Source organism: Aythya ferina, assembly GCF_964211825.1.
Source record: "Aythya ferina genome assembly, chromosome: Z".
In the NCBI taxonomy this organism is placed as follows: domain Eukaryota; kingdom Metazoa; phylum Chordata; class Aves; order Anseriformes; family Anatidae; genus Aythya; species Aythya ferina.
The window spans coordinates 45,854,215-45,873,060 of NC_140299.1; the positions used below are offsets into that span (position 1 = coordinate 45,854,215).

Sequence of the window (18,846 nt, forward strand, 5' to 3'; positions counted from 1 at the left end):
TATCCTTTATGGCTTTGAAACAGTCTGCAGAACATTACAGTACCTCAGAAGAAAAGTCAAAGCCTCAAGGTTTTATTTTATTTTTATATTTGCTTACAATAAATAAATAAATAAAAATAATCATATCTTGTCTAAGACTATTTAGTTTTCTGTGTTTAAAATATGATTAGGATAAATAACTATATTTTTACAACAGCTTTTTATGTCACATATGCACTGCAGTGTTTATAGATGTTCATAAAACCAAACAGCTTTAAACTTCACCTTTCCTAATAAGCTTGATCTGGCACTTTTGCCTTGGTAAAGTTAGTCTTAATTGTCTACAGACTATTATAGCATAAATAAAAGCATTGGATATAAAGTTTGAGAACAATCAAAAAATAAAATGCTAAGAAAAATCTCAGTGTTATCTAGTATTGTATGCCAAATATTAATCATATAATTTCTAACATCTTCATCTTAAACATGTAACCTGACATTTTCATTATCGTTATTTACTATTACATGAATCAAAGCCATTGATTTATGTAGAAACATAAATAGCATATGAAGTGTAGGTTGTTGATTTACATTCAAATCTACTGCAAAGGAGTATATAATGAAATTTAAATGATACTATACAATATGATATGTAATATATAATATGATATCAAGGTGATTAATGTGTTTGTTTGTTTGTTAAGGTAGTTGTGATAAGATAATGTATTATGAATTACCGAACAATATTACCCTTAGTATAAATACACAATTCTGGCTCCAGAACAAACAATCCTACCTATCAAAAAATAATAAGTATACCTATTCAACAATTCATGATATTTTCTGGAAGTGAAGAAATATCTGAATTTGTCCACTGTAATAATGGACAAATTCAGCCTTTCTCTTATGTTAGTCACAAGCCATACAGAGAAAAATAATATATATATACAAGTATTCCTATATACAAAAATACAAGTTTGTGCAACTGAAGGATGCATATGAATGAATGGGACCAGTGACATGAGCTTCTCTGCATATTATTATCATGAAGAAATAGTGATGGTCTTCTGCCAACTGCATAGATGAATTTAGTTCTCAGAAATAGTCCTGTAATGTTTCTGTAATTTAATGGTTTATTTTGAGATAGGAAAACAGGTTGCTATGAAACAATATTATAATTGTTTCAGAGAAGTAGTGACCCATTGGCTTCAGATTCACTGAAGTGGTGACCTAACACATTTTCTGTATTCGTTGGCACCGAGGTTATTATGCTACTGTGTTTTCACCTGTTCACAAAATTTTAACAGGTTTATCACACTCCTTATAAACCTGGTAAAGACACTACTGAAAACAGAGTATCTTTTGAATACAGCCTGAGACAACAAAAAAACAAATTGAGAAAGCATTCTACACAATATTCCATAGTTCACCTGTCAACAGAACAACGCAGTAAGTGCTTTTCTGTTTGTTTAAATAATGTGAAACATTATAATTGGAAAAAAATGCAAGAAAAATATTTTATTTTTTTAATAAAGATGCACTAGTGCTTCTAAAATTATATTTTGTATGATATAAAATACATGTACCTATTTATGTATACACCAGAAAATTATCAATGTATTTGTACAAAATAAGGAAATGTCCAATGTCAACTTTTACAAAGAAGTCTCAGAAGCACCTGTCAACTATAAAACTTTTTAAATGATCTGTAATTTCAAATAAATCCAAAATATTTTGAAACAATAATTATTCATTTTAAATAGTCTCCCTTTTAATAATGAACAATATAAGACTAAAAAAACATTGAGACAACTAAGGTAAATTCTACACGAGTCATGTTACTGAATTCAATGATACAACTTAATTTTCTCTTGTAAAAAAAAAAAATATCTATGTGCTAAAATCTAAGTTTTTAGATATGTATGAAGGAAATCATAATGATAAAAAGATTGCTGATATTGAATTTGGGAAAAGATATAACAAAGTTAGGGTAATATGCTATAGATGGTCTGACTCACACATTGTGACTGAATGAATCTCGCAACAGCCACATGTAGTGCCTGGCTGTGAGGGGTGTAAAGTAGGAACTGATTGAGCAGTAACAGGCTGATTGCTGAGATTAAGAATGCTCTGGGGCTGAAATTATCTTTGAATGTATATTTGTATAATTAAATCTAATTCCAGTGCTGGGATTTTGAGAAGAATGATAAAGCTACCAAAGTAATAACTGTAATAAAAATAGAGAATATACTTTTAAATATTCCTCCTATTAGTTAACTCTAACATAGTCCTACTGAAAACTAAAATAATAATAGTAATAGTTAATGATATTAATGTTAATAATAATAATACAATGCAGTGGTGTTACTTACAGTATAACTCTATCCTTATGAAGTCTTGAATTCCCAGATTTTCTAAAAACACTCCTGAAGAAGCAGTAGTTTTAAAGAAAAATGATACATCTGCACTGAGTTCTCCATGGAGGGTGGGGAAATGCAGGTAAGATGTCTCTGTGTTGAACGATGCTGAATTCCAAAATGCTCCTGTTTGTCAAAATACATGTTAAAGTCAAAATACAATGTTGTCTAATATTGCTAGTATAAGTTTTGTAACAAACTAAGCAAAGGAAAGTACCTAAGTCTACAAGGGATTTTCAGTGTTAAGAGCACCTGAGTTCCACAGAGGCTTCATGTTTAGTTGGTAATACAAAAAAATGGGATCCCCACAAAAGATTTATTCAGTATGAGAAGTTGTCCTCGTTTCAATGGGTATATAGCTGATTTTCTTCTAAGTAGCTGGTATGGTGCTACGTTTTAGATTTAGGATGAGAATAATGTTGATAACACACTGACATTTTAGTTGTTGATATGTTATAAACTAAGTCGAGGGCTTTGTAGCTTCTCATCAGCAAGCAGGCTGATGATACACAAGAAGCTGGGATGTGACAGAACAAGGACAGCTGACCCACACTAGCCAACAGGATATTCTGTACCATATGAATACATGTGGAACAATAAAACTGTATGGGCAGGCAGGGAAGGGAGCAGCTACTTCTTGGGAGTCTGGCTGGGCATTGGTCAGATAGTGGTCATCAATTGCATTGTACATCACTTACTTTGATATTATTATTGTTCTTCCTCTTATTATTGTCATTCTTTTATATTACTACTACTACTACGAATACAATCATAGTAAAAATAATTTATCTTCCTTTTCCATGCTAATAAAATGTCTTTATCTCAATTAAAAATTTCACTTTTTTTTTTCCTTTTTTTTTTTTTTTCTTTGATTCTCTTTGCAGTCCTACTGGTGTGGGGAGTGAGTGAATGGCTGCGTGCTGCTTAGCTGCCTGAAGGTTTAAACCACAGCAGAGGTTAAAAAGCTCTGCTCCAACAATAAAACTCAGTTAATAGGAAATGAAATGCCTGGAATCTCAACTAGATTGTCCAGATAGGGCCTGATGTATTCTTTTGGGGAACAGATACAGCAACTTTGAACAAAGTACTATACCTTTTTGTATAAATTGTGTTTATATAAATCTTATATAAACAAAATTTTATATTTATATATAAATTTTGTTTGTATAAATTCCAGTACCTTGAAAAGCTATGGAGATTTCCCTGGGTACTACTGAAAGGAATTTAAAGGAATAATCAGGCATAGTCAACATGGGGTCATGAAGGGAAAGCCTTTGATCTCCTTCTATGATAAGGTCACCCATTTGGTGGATAAGGGGATGGTGGTGGATGTAATCTTTCTGAATTTTAGTAAGGTCTTTGAATCCATCCCTTACAGTATCTTTCTGGGCAAATTATCCAACTGTGAGGTGAACAAGTACATGCTACATTGAGTGATGAATTGGCTGAATAACCTGGGTACAGGAGTTGAATGGATCTTTAACAAGTTTAGTGATCTGAACCCCCACTAAACTGGGGGGTTCTCTTGACTCTCTTGAGGGACAAGTGGCCTTGTAGAAGGATCTAAGTAGACTGCAAATTTATGCAGTCACCAATAGCATGAAATTCAGCAAACAGAAATGCTGCATTCTGCACAAGGGACAGAGCAATGCCAATCAGAAGTACATATTCAGAGAAATTTGGCTAGGAAACCCGTAAGGATTCTAAGGGTGCTGGTTGACAGAAAGACTGACATGAGCCAGCAGTGTGCCCTGGATAAATGATGTTTTGGGATGCATTAACTACAGCATAGCCATCTGGTCAAAAGAGACTATTTTCCCACTATATTTAAAATAAGTGAGGCCTCACCTTAAATATTGTGTGCAGTTCTGGGCTTCCAAATATTAAAAGTATATTGAGGTATGTGAAAATACCAGAGGAAAGCAACAAAGCTGGTTACAGGGCTGTAAGGCTATGGATACTTGGGTTGCCAAATTTGGAGAAAAAGAGGTTAAGAGGTAACCTCACTGCTTTTTACAGCTTCCTGGGGAGGACAAATAGAGAGAGAGGCGCCCATTCTCCTCTCCCTGGTAAATAATGATAGGATGTGTAGGAATGGCAAATAGTTGTATTGTGAGAGGCTCAAGCTGGGTATGAGGAAAAATTTCTTTACCATGAGGGTGGCCAAATGCTGGAACAGGTTTCCTAGCAAGGTGGTTGATGCACCATGCCTCTCAATGTTTAAGAGGCATTTGGATAATGCCCTAAATAATAGGATTTAACTTTTGGTTAGCCCTGGAGTGGTCAGGCAATTGGACTAGATGATCTTCAGAAGTCCCACCTGAACTATTCTAATTCTAATACTCATTCTAAATTATTACTGTGAGAGTCATTAAATGCATTTCTCACATAAAGAGGAAAGGAGTTGTGCCATTGTTGCACTCTAGCCAAGTTTTGCCAGATATCATAAAGAAGATAAGATACAGCTCCTAGTAATTCCCATAGAAGGAAATAAATATTTAAATTCTGCTAACATATCTTCTTTAATTGACTACAGTTTAGAAATTCATATGAATTCTTATTTACATGATAAATCCATATAAACTTTACTCAAAATGTTACAAGATATTTACCTGGTTTTATATTTCCTTAAATTCATGTTTAATTATAATTTGTTGCATTTTATCTTCATTAATAAAAAGCTTATATAAAATCTCTAATAGCATTCTCTTATAATAAGAACATAATCTGCATTTATGCTGTTCAACTAGAAGTACCTTGTTATTGCTGCTGAATTCTTCCAGGTGTATCTGTATTTCTTTACTAATCTATATTGTTTTTTAAATAAAATGAGGTATTCAATGACTTCTTATGTAATTGAACAAGGACTGTGCACATTCTCCTGATAATACTGTAATCTGATTCTAAATCTTATGCTCAACTATGTTTTTTGCTTCAGGCACTCTGTTTTTAGAAAAAAAAAATAAAATAAAATAATAAAATAAAATAAAATAAAATAAAATAAAATAAAATAAAATAAAATAAAATAAAATAAAATAAAATAAAATAAAATAAAATAAAATAAAGTGTGTATGTGTGTGTGTGGGGAGAAATTTACAAGTTTCTCTCACCTACAAAACCAAACAAAGACCTGAACCACATACCACAGTAAAATCGAAGTCCTGACCTGATAGTTTTAATCAGAATTCAGATCCCTCACCTAGAAAACCATCATGGCAGGATATTTATATATATTCTAGTAATTTCTTGCTGTGACACTTGCCACCTGAGACTACTGCCAGCCATCAAAAGTTAGCATCAGGACAATTTTTACATGGTAGGCCAGAGCCATGAACAGGTGGCTGAGGCTGGGGGAGAAAAACATGTCTTTGCTCTTTTGTGCTGTTTGATGGGTTACTTGGTGTCACTGCAGAAGGAAGCCTATCATTCTATGCAAAGTGTCATTAGCTGAAGGAAGCGCCTTAACATCTTAGGATCAATTTTAAAACTGTTCTCAACTGTTCCAGGTCACAGCTCCCACAGAGCCAAATTCACCACAATTATGACTCAAGTATGTAACAGTTATTTAGAAAACAATGAGCTGGCTGTTACTAGTAATTCAAGCACAATAGGAAGTTTAATAATACTAATTTATACAAAACTGGTAAAACATTGCTAGTAATTAGAAGAGAGAGAACAGCAGCAGAAACAGTGAAGTAATAATACAATCAGCTTCAATGAAGCATTTGAATTATCTTAGTAAATCAGAATGGATTCCTTGGGAGAGTACAGCTTCACTATTTCAAAAGCATTACAAGTATACAGCAAAGTAAAGAATAGATGGGCTACTCAAGAGTGGTTTTTTTTTTTTTTTTTTTTTTTTTTTTTGTATGGGCAGAGACCTCCTTAGGTCTCTTCCAGTCAGAATTAGCCGTGGTTCTGTATCATAATCCCGTGATTGCACAGTTCTATGACAGACAACAAATGTAAACTATTCACAGCTGAGTGACAAGAGATGTGAAAAGGAAGCACCCAAATGGTTTTTCTTCTTGTTGTTGTTTTGCTTTTTTTTTTTTTTTCTTCCCCCATGTCTAACAAATTTTCATAAGAAAATTAGAAAGCACTGCTGTAGCACACATCTGTTAACAACTCTTCCTAATTACTCTGACAAGTCAGAGGAATGGAATCAAAGACATAAAAATAAATATTTGTTAACCTGTATTTATATATTTATGCAGTCTCCTAACTGAGCCTAAAAGTGCAGATTTTTACTGGTGTTCATTTATTTTTATTATTTTTTCTGGTGTTAATTTCATTTTATTAGTAGAAGCTAAAAATAAATTGGGAAAAAAAAAAGATGAAAGACAAATATCAGACAACAAATAAAACAATAACTGATAATAATATGAGACTATATTAAAGAAGAAACCCACAGGATAACATTTGATGCAAAGAACTATAAAAACTATACTAACCATGCCAGTCTTCATTATTTACGTTTATACACAAAAAAATATTTCTTTACAATTCTACCCTAGTTTGAAATGGAACATCACACTTTGTCTATTTCTTTTCTAGCTACTAAAAGAATTGGGTAAAATTTAGTTTTTTTGTTTTGTTTTGTTTTGTTTTGTTTTTTTTCTTTTTTTAGTCAAAAGCCATCATTATTTAGCAAATCTCTGTAGTTGTTACTTACGGTCACCACGGCAAAGCAAAGGCCCTAGTCTGTAAGCTGCTTCAGAATTTGGTCTGTCAGTATCTGTAATCACAATTTCTGTTACTGGTAGATGTTCCTTGTAGGAAAGGAACCCAGTATCATTAGTCCTGGAAAGATAACATGAAAGCCACATTTCTGTCATGTGTTTCTGATAAACATTTTGTTATCATTGCTGGGGAAAAAGAAATAATTACATTCTGAAAGTATCTGTGTAAGTATGAAGGTAACAGAAGCACATGTGAATAAAAAAAATATGCTTTGGTATTAATCTCATGATTATTTGACAGGACTGAAAAAAAAATCATGAAAAGTGGGCAGGTTTATGATTGTGCATTTGACACAAATGGGTATGAATGAATCTGGGTGCATAAAACAACATCATGTCATTACGCCCATGTCATTAATTTTGTTACTTGTATCTAAAATGGCCTGTGTCTTCATCATTGAATAATGTAAATAAAGAGAAAGTCAAACAGAAAAATACAGTGTCATTCTGAGCGTACATGAAAAGAAGCATCTACTTTAAATAAGTATTTTACAGGAAAGGAAAAATATAGCCTAATATTCTGAGCACACACAGAGTACTTCTAATCTTAGAATTCACTGTTTAAAATCTTTGTTAATTTAGTGTAAGAACTGAACTATTAAGGTTCAGAAAACACCAGTTCTGACCCTATAATTTCTTCCTGTGAAACCGTGGAAATATTCAGTCCATTCTGGAAAATTCATTCAATTCATGTCCATTCAATTAATGTCTAACTGAATCATCCCTTAAAGCACAACAATTCAGAGACAATGATATGAATTCAGAGAGGGGAGGCCATCTGGAATTCACTCTGCTCAGAGGTTAAACACAAGACAAACAACTCAGCAAGCACTGGGTGCCAAGCAAACTTGCAAACATCTCTGGGAACACGGCTAGGCTTTGCAAAGCACTCTCTCAGCACTCTGTGCACTAGAGCTGAAAGAATGGGAAAAAATTCCTTCCTCAGCTGAATGAAATTTGTGTGTGTGTGTCTGTGTACAATTTTTGTTCATCTGTTTTGCAACAGAGTGTACAGATAGCTGCAATTTTTCAAGAAGCATTTTTTTTAATTATTTTTTCTTAAGTGAGGAATGCAAAACATTTGAAAGTAATATTTATGTTAACTTTTGATGAAGTAAGACATTGCACATTTCTAATTAGAACATTAAAAAAAAAAAAAAAGTTTGCTTCACTAAAACTAAGCTAAAGGAGAATTGAATAGAAATTAGCCTGCCTGCATTTTTGTAGATTTGCAGAAACATATATACACACGTTTATATATATATAATATTTGATTGGAGATTTTTATAAATATTTTGATTACCCAGACAAGGACTTTCAGATCTAAACCCATATCCAATTTATGAAATAAGTTAGATTTCACTGTGAGCATAGGATATAAAAAACATGTTTTCAAAACCACAATATATGTAACTCTGTTTCTGTGTGCTCAGAAAGCATCTCTAACAAAACTTTTGCCTACTTTTTCTCATCTACCATCAGAATTGAAGCAACTGATTAAAATCTGTAGTAGTCCCTGGGGAGGCAAATGTAACATTAAGAACAACTACCAAAGTAAGTGTAAATACCATAACATTGGTTAATATACCATACCATAAAATTCGTAACATTGGATTTACAGGGATAAGTTACCTCTTAAAGTGAAAATTAAAGCAACAAGTGTGGATACATACAGAAACATAAAACAGGACACATTCTATTTTCAATTTATATTTTCAATTCACTTATCAACAACTTTTTGATTCACTTACCAACATACACTAATTACCTTGATTTGTACTTATGTCATCCTTTAACTACTATATTCATAAGTATGTTAACATTGTAAATTAATCTATGTATACGAGTATTTACTAAGTGAGTGAAAATAATGAGCAAGAATATATTGCATATGCTAATAAATATTCAAAAGCCTGTCTCAAAATATATTAATTTCTTAACACATTTTTGTTGTTAGAAATCAAAAATTGCTTGTGCTGCTGTGCAACACAGTAATAGGAAAAATTCTAGTGTTCTGGGTTTTTGTATAAGACCTTTATGAGAAGAATACAGCAGGTATGACTGTGAATTTTACTGTGGATGACAATTCTTTTCCCATGCAAACCTACAGAAACTTCTGGAACTTGTAAGTTAATTGTTCTTTGACTAACTCTTCATTGTATTTTCATTTTTGTATTTGCTCATGATAATAGGATCATTTTCCAAACAAATTCACTAGCTGTTCATTTAAAGGAAAGCTAGAGGAGAAAATGCACATTGTATACATATGTGTACATATACAGATGAATACATGAAGCTTCCCATGTACCTTCTTAACGTTTTCTATCTGCAGATGTCGATACATTTATTAATGTGCACATATTAGCTTACTCATTGAATAAGACTTATAAATGTTAGATATGCTTTAAAAGTTTAAAGACATAAAAGTTTATTCAATGGAAAATATTTTATTTGAAAAGTATCAGCCTGCTTTATACTGTCCTAGAATTGCTATTAAAAAAGCTGGATCTGGTACACTGATAATCTGAAGTTTAAAGCCAGGTTCAAATTTGACATCATGATAAGGACTTTTCTGTGATATTACTTATTTTAATAGGACCATAAATAACATTAGATGAATTTCAAATACAAGTGGAACATCTACATTATAGAGAAACTTCCATTCACTTACAATAGGTAGTATAATGTATAAATAAATAAATTGTGCTGATAACAAGGGTGTCCAATTTTAATAATAATAAAAATTTAAAAGCCTAAACTTAAATGTAGAGTTAAAAAATTATGCTTAAAATTTCCTAGAAATTTTAACAACTCCCTCCCCCCCCCCATACCTTTAAGATTGGCTTTGATTATTTTTCCCATTCTAAAATACATAGCTGAAGTTATACTAAACACAAAAACTGATATCTTAAAATATAACATATTTTCTAAAACTAGAAAATCTCTGCATAAAATGAACTCCTCCTCCTACTCCTCCCCCTACTCCCTGAAATTCAGATTGAAAGAATTAACAGTAACACTTAATATATGTAGCAATATTTTTTAAGACAGTGCTCTATATCTCAAAAAAAAAAAAAAAAAAAAAAAAAAAAGAACAGGTGTCACTATACTAATTTATACTTACAGCATTTTTGGTATTAAGAATCTGCTAAGGTTTTTATTTCTTTATTTATATTCCAAGACAATATATTGTGAATAAACAATGATAATAATAAAAATAATCACCATTCATTTCTGTCAGCATCGCAGTTGCAGTAATGCTGGGAGTCAATGCAGCTCCCCTCTATGCCACAAGCGCATTTCTGAACAGTAGGCGAGGAACCTCCCCAGTATGTCTGTGTTTCATTGGTCCTTCCAATCCACCAGCTCAATGGCAACCCATCTAAAAGGTAGGTTTGGGAAAATCAGTGCCCAGTCCTATCTTTGACTCTTCTTATTTTATTATTTTTTATTTTTTATTTTTTTTTAATACAAACAAGTTTCTAAAATATCCATAGAAAAATCATCCCTCAAATATAAAAACTTTAAACAGAAAAAAAAAAAAAAAAAGTTATCACTTTCATTAGATAAGTAATTATTCATTGTAATACTTCATTATCAGGTATTAAATGACTGTCACAGGTATTTGCTTACATTAGTGGAAAAAGGAACTAATGGTCCTATCATGGCTCAGCCAGCCATGATATTAGAATCATTTATCTTAAGCAGTCCATTTATAAAATGCATTTATAAATGGTACATGAAAAAGGAGATATCATCACCCTAGAAATCAAAGTAGTTTAAAGTCCCAAGTAAAGATCAATTCTAGATCATGGAAGTACCAGAAATAGAATCAGGAGAGTTACAGAAAAGCTTTACAGAGATGAATTCGTTCCACTGCTAAGAATACTGCAGAGTACTACTCGTATCTGTGATGCACATTAAACAGGTGAATAGTACTATGTGTTAATCAGAAATGCCCAAAAACAGACATTAATCACATATAGCAGATTCAGAATTTACATATTCAGAGACAGTAGAAATCATGTTAGTGACTAAACCTCATAGGCAAATTGATGTATCTGGTGAAGATTGGAGATGTTCCCCATCTTGATGTGTTACATCAAGCAAACACAGTGACAGAAAAAATATAAAGAACAGACAATGCCTAAAAGATATGAAGCAGAAAGACAAAAACATCTCAGGTAATAAAGAAGGCTGAAAGATGCCATGTCTTAAAGTCAGAGCATGAGAAGAAGTCAAGTACAGTTAAATTAAAGAGTTTCCTACAGAAATTTCCTTTTGCTTTTGTTGCAAACTCCAAGAAGCAGTCCCCACAAGCACAAGCAAGCTAGAATTTATCCTTCTTTCAACTTTACCTGCAACAATCACTACTTATTAAAACTTACTGTTAGATAAGACCTTTGTTATTTTGACAATCTCTTAGCTCATAAACATATTCACTACATTCATTACCACATAACTGTCAGTCCAGCAGGCCAAAAAAAGAATGCAAACAGTTTCTGGAAAAGTCAAACTTGCATAATGACATCAATGTCCAATATCAGTGTCTGTGTTTGCAAGCCATCAAAGGAGAAAGAAAACCTAGTGACAGGTTATAAATAATTTATCAGACAACATTTCAAAAATTTCCAACTAGAATTGTAAAAAACAGTACATTTCTGTTGTAACAACAGGATGCTTTAGCTTTACATTGTAGTTTTGAATTAATATTCCCAGCCTTTGGCTAGGGATATTGAAGTGTATTTAAAAGCTGGTCTCAGTTGTTTGCTCTTATGGAAGGGTGAGAAAGAGTATTTACTGAAATACTGCAAATTAATACAGATTAGTCCAGATTGTGATTCTTCTTCTATCTCTAAACATTGCCTAATCAAAATAAAGCTATTAGTAAAAAGGGTTAGAACTTTCTTCATAACAACTATATTAATATAATAACATGTAAGTTTTCTCATGACATAGTTTACAAATGCTATCTAGGCTGATTTAATATAATTTATTCTTAGTTAAGAATAGTCATATAAGAATTACTATCTGGGGACTGAATTACTATTACTGGGGCCTGCATGTCCCCAGAATATTTCATGTGATAATAATCAAAATTTTATTCAACAGGAACAGATGGCAAAGATTATAGATCACACAAGTGGTAGGGATTAAACTCAGCAGAAAATTTGTTAATGTATATATTTACATTTCAAATCCTGATATTTCATTGTGGTCATAATCAATGAGATAGAAAAAAGTAATTTGCAGTAAAATGTTACTTAATTTTGTTCCAATATCAGGTTTACTTCAGTTGTTAGCTATTTGTGATTGTTTTTTGTTTTTCAATACTGACTTTAAAGTAATTCAAAGATTCATTTATAAAAAGCACCAAATAAATTCAGAAAGGTGATCCTCAGCAGGAAGACTTGGTGAAGATTGCCCTTCTTTTGGCTGGGATAGAGTGAATTATCTTCAGAGGTGGAATGTTGTGCTTGGGATTTTCAATTAAAATAGACATGCTAGAACAGAAATCTTTTCAGCTGTCACAGTTAATTGCTTGCACAGAACCAAGGACTTTTCTGCTTCTTGTGCTGCCCTGCCAGTGAGAAGGTTTTGAGTGTACAAGAAGCAGGACACAGCCAGGCAAGCTGGCCCAGACTGGCCAAAGGAATTTTCCACACCATATGATACCATGCTCAGTAAAAGCTGGGTTAAAAAGGGAGGGGAAGGAGAAGGGAGGGCAGGGGAATCCAGGAGAGGCCAGGGGAAGAACAGGATATAGCATTTGGAATGATGGCATTTATCTTTCCAAGAAACCATTAATTGTGATGAGCCCTGCTTACTTGGAAGTCACTGACCATCTGCCTTCTGATGGGAAGTAGTGAATGAGTTCTTTGTTTTGTTTTTCTTGCACACATAGCTTTTTTAAACCATTTTTACCTTAACCTATGAATTTTTGCACTTTTACCTCTCTGCTTTTCTCCTACATCCCACCTGGGGAGAGTGAGTGAGCAGCTGTGGGGTAGCTGTTACCTACCTGCTGGGGCTAAACCACAATTAAGACCACATTCAGGTGCTGAACAGATGAAATAATATCTAAGTCAGCAAGCTATTCCTTCCAAATTTGCAAATTAGATCACTTTGCTTTCCTAAAGCTTCCTCAATTTTTAAAAACATTTATTTTCCAAATAAAATTCTTATTTAGCTCTATGAACTCTTCAAAATGGGATGAACATCTTATCAAATTTAATTATAATTCACATTTATAAGTGCAACATCATTATTAAAATTTCTAATTAAACTTCTAAATGTATGAATTTATGGTACTGTGTCACACTGAGATCCTAAATGTTTGTTAGAGTTCATAACTACTGAAACAAGATAAAAATGGCATATTTAACATAAATGTATGTGACAAATATATTTCAAAGTTCTCAGAAGACCAGAACTGTATTTTCCAGCAACAGTTAAAAAAAAAAAAAAAAAATCACTACTCTACAGCAAGAACAAATAATATTTTCTCTTCTCTCTCTTTTCAACTGAAATACAGATTTTGAAGAATAAAATGAAAACAAGAAAAGATCCCTAATTCCTTTGCCCTCCAAACCCCACAGCTCTCTGAAATCCAGGAGACAAATGAGAGAATTCTTTCATGCAGAGATGACCATAAAATTTTCAAAAGGTGTTAGAGTTCTAAGTTTTTCTCCTTCCATGAAAGCAAGCTGAAAAATTATACTGACAGAAAGAAAAGGATGTCAAATTTGAGGATTTGGGAATTCTTACTCTTGCAGCATCTGAGACAAAGTCCAGGATTTACATTTTGTGGTGTTCAGAGATGAAAAATATTTTTCAGTCTAAAAATACTTTAGGATATATTTACAACATGGTACTTGTAGTTAATCAGCATGCATCCAGGTTTTAACTGGTGTTTAACTGATGTAGGCACTGCCCATTTTGCTTAACAACAGATAGCTTAACTGTTTCTAAGAGCTTACTGAAATCTCTGAGAAAGATAACTCAGCAGTATTCATGCATTTAATTTTGCAGATAGCTCTGCATGACAGTTCTGTGCTAAGCTAGGTATTTAGTCTATGTAGTTTAACGGTGATTCATTAACCTGAACAGCAACTAATGTTACAACCACTAACATCTGAATTTTATTTTGAAGAAGTGATTTAATTAAGCTTGCCTAAAAAGGTATGCAAAGTTAATACATCCTCAAAAAAAGTCATAAAAATGCACCTCTGCCTGCTTTCAAACTGAAAACGTAAAAAAAAAAAAGTTCTCTTCAATAGGCATTGTTCATTCCTCTATCAGAAACACAGGGTTGCCTTTTTTAAACAACCTTCATACCAAATCCAAGACTGATAATCAGTAGATTCTAGCTTTCTTTTACCTCAACACTCTCTTGAGATCTCTTTTTTTCTTTTTTCTTCTTCAGAACAGACTAAAGTCTACTCTTCAAAAAAGTTGCTTTTAGCATAATCTGTATTAATGTTTTAAAAAGGTAAAAAATAGTGATTTCAGAGAATCTGCAGAACGTTCAAATAACTTTCTCACGGTTATTTATACATACCATTCAAACCTCCAAATGTTAGATGGCTTAGCAACTGATTGTGCTCCTTTAGCTTTCTAACAAAAGCTGTATAGCTGTGCAGTCTTAGTGTATCTCTGCTTCTGTAAGTTTTTCCCTGCTTCCTTCTCTGACCTGTTAATTTTTCCCTTTTTTCATGATTTACAGATTGAATTCTCCAAGGAAGATGGTGAGTTGAAAAAGACTTTTTTTTTCTTAACTTACGCTGTGTAACAGAGTAATAGCTATAAAATAAATACATAAATAAATAAAGTGAAATACCTAGACAACACAATCTTAAAACCTTCTGCTTGATGTAAGCCAGGCTTTCAAATATCTAACTAAAACTTGAATTTGGAGTCGACAAGTAAAAGGGAAGTTCAATGGAACACCTTATTTAGTAGGCTCATCTTTTATGCTGCAGGGTCATTTTGGAACAGATATTCTGCCAAGAGTGAATGCTAGTCTAAGAAAAAATCCATCTATGTCCATGACAGAGATAAGGATGAAGCATATGTAAAGAAATGGTTTAAGTAAAAAAAAAAAATAAAATAAATTGAACTCTGAGCCCTACTTTCTGCTTACTAGAAAACAATTCTAATAATTTAACTCAAAATGCATCAGAGTTTCTAGTCAGTTCAAATAATCTGGCTTAATTTTTCAAAAATCATCAAAAAATGCATTTTTATGTCCATGTTATATATAGTACTTAAAAAGGATTTTTATTAACCTCAGCTGTGAGTCAATGAATGTTAAGACTTAAGAAGACTACATACCTTATTTTTTTATTGAAGTATATCAGAGGAACCCCACTCATATCTATTTTTTTTTGTTTGTATATTTGCATTCATCCACAATTTATCTATCGTTTCTTTTCCTATGATTGATTTTATTGGACTGTGGAAATTTAATGTTATCAGTGCTTTACATAAAGCACCTATTATACAGACAATGACTGTTCAAAAAACATTCAGCAATAAACTGCTGATATCTATGCTTTAGTTTGTGTCCTTTGAAAGAGATGTTTCCTAAGTAATTCCCTCAGTAATATTTAAAACACTTGGAAATCAGACTACCAGAGTAGTAGTGTTTTTCCTGTTCAAATACCTCTCAGTAATTTACAGGATTCTGAGTACTAGCTTAATGAAGTTGTTCTTATTCCAGTGTAGCAAAAAGCCATAACCTTGATAGAAATAAATACCTTTACTAGAGACAGTGAAATAAAACACAGTATGCACCATAACACGATTTGTCTGCTTTACTTACCTGTCTTATCTAAAAGCCTTGATTTTTTGCAGTGGTAAGCAAGCTCCTGTTCACAGTGTTCTGCATGGTTAATTGCAGCTTGAAGCTGGTCTAGGCTGGCAGAGTACTTGAAAAACACAGTGTGTGGGTTCTCTCGCTTAGCACTTTTGACTCTGGTTAAGTTGGTGTTGTTGTGCTGTATAATGGTCCATGTTGCATCTTTCAAAACACGTGAAAAATAATAAAGAATCTGAAGTAGTTGCATAAGTTGGTAATGGTAAAAATAAAGAAAAGTATGATCAAATACACCAAACTTGAAAGAGATTTCTCTAATTACAAAAAATGCATTTGTGCATTATGAAACAGAGACATAAATCATGTAGCAAAAATGAAACCAATTAATCATTGCTTCTATTTATATGTACATTACCACACTGTGTCTGTAACTGGCATTCAGCTTGTTATGTTTATTGAGAAAGAAAACAATAAACAAAGACAATTTTTTCTCTTTTCTTAGGAAAGAGGAAGGGAAGAAGGAAGGAAAGAAGGCCAGTTACTATCGCTATTATTTTTTTCTAGGCTTAAATTGTTTATGAAATAACACTAAATTCCATCCCACATTAAAACAATAGTACATTTGACATTAAAATTGAAATTAAGCGATTCCTCTTGAAATAAATGGCATGCTGTCTTGCGGCTACATAAAGAAGCAGAAGGAGCTTGCAGATACTGTATTTAGTATAAAACTTGGGTCATACGAAAGTGTTTCTAACCATCTAAAATCAAATGTTAATCTTTATTTGCAATACTATTCAAAATCTGTATTTAGTCAAGAATTAAGAAACCCCTCTGAAAGCTTTCATAGTTCAATAGAGAGACGCCTCAAAATACCCAAGGTAATATTGATTTTTGGCACCCTTTAAATTATGCCTTTTTGACTCAGTACTGTAACACGATGAAGTAGTAGTTCAGAATTAAGAGCTGCATTTTCCTGAAAAACACATAGCTCAGATACTGCTGGGTAAGGCAGCTCTCTGCTTTATGGCATTGTGTAGAAAGCTTTTAAGATTCATTTAAAGTGGGAACATACAAAATATTAAATATATATATATTTATTCTAGAAGCAATTGAACTGTTTCTATGAGTTTTTGTTTGTTTGTTTTTCATGAACTAGTAGCAAATATTCAGTACCCCAGATGTTACTTAATATATATAAGTATATCTTCTAGTGTGATGCTCTTATAATAAAAGAGCAGAAAATACTTGCATATAAATATAATTCAAATGTTTGAATGATAAACAATACATTGTACACTTATAAAAGGTACGTGTTAAGGTATGCAGTCTGCTGTGAAATCAACCTTCTCTAACTTGCAGCTATTCTACTGCATTGAGCAACCAAGCAGTTTAATAGCTTTTCAATTATGTTGATGTCACTGATAGTCTTGCATTAGAAGTCTTTTAACTTTCTATAATAATTGTTGAAAGAATTTTAATTGTAAAAACTTAACACTATGCAAAAACAAACAATGAGAACGAAAACTAACATCACAATTATATGAAGGTTTTGCCTTAAAAGCTACTGGAAGCCATATGCTAACTACTTTAATCATCAACAAATGGTTATGGGACTGGTGCCATGGCCAACGATTTGGCTACTTAGACCATGGGATTTGCTTTGAGAAACATGGTCTACTGAGGTCAGATGGGGTCTATCTCTTGGAGGAGGGAAAGAACAACTTGAGTTCCAGACTTTCCAAGCTTATGAAGAAAATTTTAAATTAAATCCACCAGGAGAGAGGAATATCAACCCACTCATTTCTTAACGATTTTAAGAAATGTTAAGATGTCAGCAATGGCTGTCCATAGATAGGAAAAAAAGTTTCAGCGGGAGCTCAATTTAAATGCCCCTACAGAAATACCCATATCATGGTAATAAGCAGGGGGAACTGGAATTTTTAGCCCAGCCTCAGGGCCATGAGAGTACGTTCCAGCACTTGAAGGTTAGTAAGGAAATGCCTAGAAGGAACCATTATGGAGAAATCCCCCAAATACTTTCTAGGAACACTGCTTCCTAAGTGAGGTGCCCCTGCTGAGGTGCACCTTTTAAGTACTTTTACGCAAATAGGCACAGTATGGGGAATAAACAAGAGTACATATGCCTACAGGTCTCTGATCTTATTGGCCTTACAGAGACATAGTGGGATGACTGAAGTGTTGGAATGGAAGGATACATTTTTTTTTGGAAAGATGTTCAGGGGAGACAAGGAGGGGTTTTTGCTCTCTATGTCAGTGACCAGCTGGAGTATTCGGAACTCTGCCTGGGGATGCTTTGACTTCAGAAGAGCAGACTTTGAGACTTTGACCTCTTCAAGAATCTGCTTGGTGGAGTACCATGGGATAAAGCCCTGAAAGGAAGAGGGACCCAGAGACATTGTTTGAGCAGCCAGGGATAAAGTTAGTAAACCTAATGCCCACATAGAATCGCATCTGTCCAAGGACATCGAGAACAACAAGAAGGGCTACAGGAATGCATTGGTCACTCAGCCTTACTTATAGTTTGCATACAAGGAATATCAGACACTCTCCTTGTTTGTTCAGAGAAAAAATATCAGACACATTTCTTGTGTGTACAGAGATTACTCCCTCAGTTTCTTTATAAGATATATATATCAATATATACAATTATATAATTGTATATATTATATACATGTATAATATAATATATACAAATATATATATGTAATATACATATATATTATGTAATAATATATACAATTACATAATTGTATATATTGATATATATTGATATAAATATATATAATTAAATAATATATCAATATATATAATGGAAGATAACTCAAATATGGGTGGCTGATAAAGACTAACATGTTAATGCTGTTTT

The 18,846-nt window shown here is 32.8% G+C and overlaps 1 protein-coding gene across 4 annotated transcripts in view; it reads right to left on the reverse strand.

The window, feature by feature from the left end:
* CNTNAP4 (contactin associated protein family member 4) overlaps window positions 1–18,846 on the reverse strand; it is a 409,919-nt gene that overhangs the window by 222,331 nt on the left and 168,742 nt on the right. For all 4 annotated transcript variants that reach the window (XM_084503723.1, XM_084503724.1, XM_084503722.1 and 1 more), the window contains 4 exons: window positions 15,963–16,160; window positions 10,364–10,520; window positions 7,072–7,199; window positions 2,352–2,522 (listed from right to left, as the gene is read on the reverse strand). In XM_084503723.1, coding sequence (XP_084359849.1) covers window positions 2,352–2,522; window positions 7,072–7,199; window positions 10,364–10,520; window positions 15,963–16,160 — 654 coding nt within the window. The remainder of the gene's footprint in view (window positions 1–2,351; window positions 2,523–7,071; window positions 7,200–10,363; window positions 10,521–15,962; window positions 16,161–18,846) is intronic.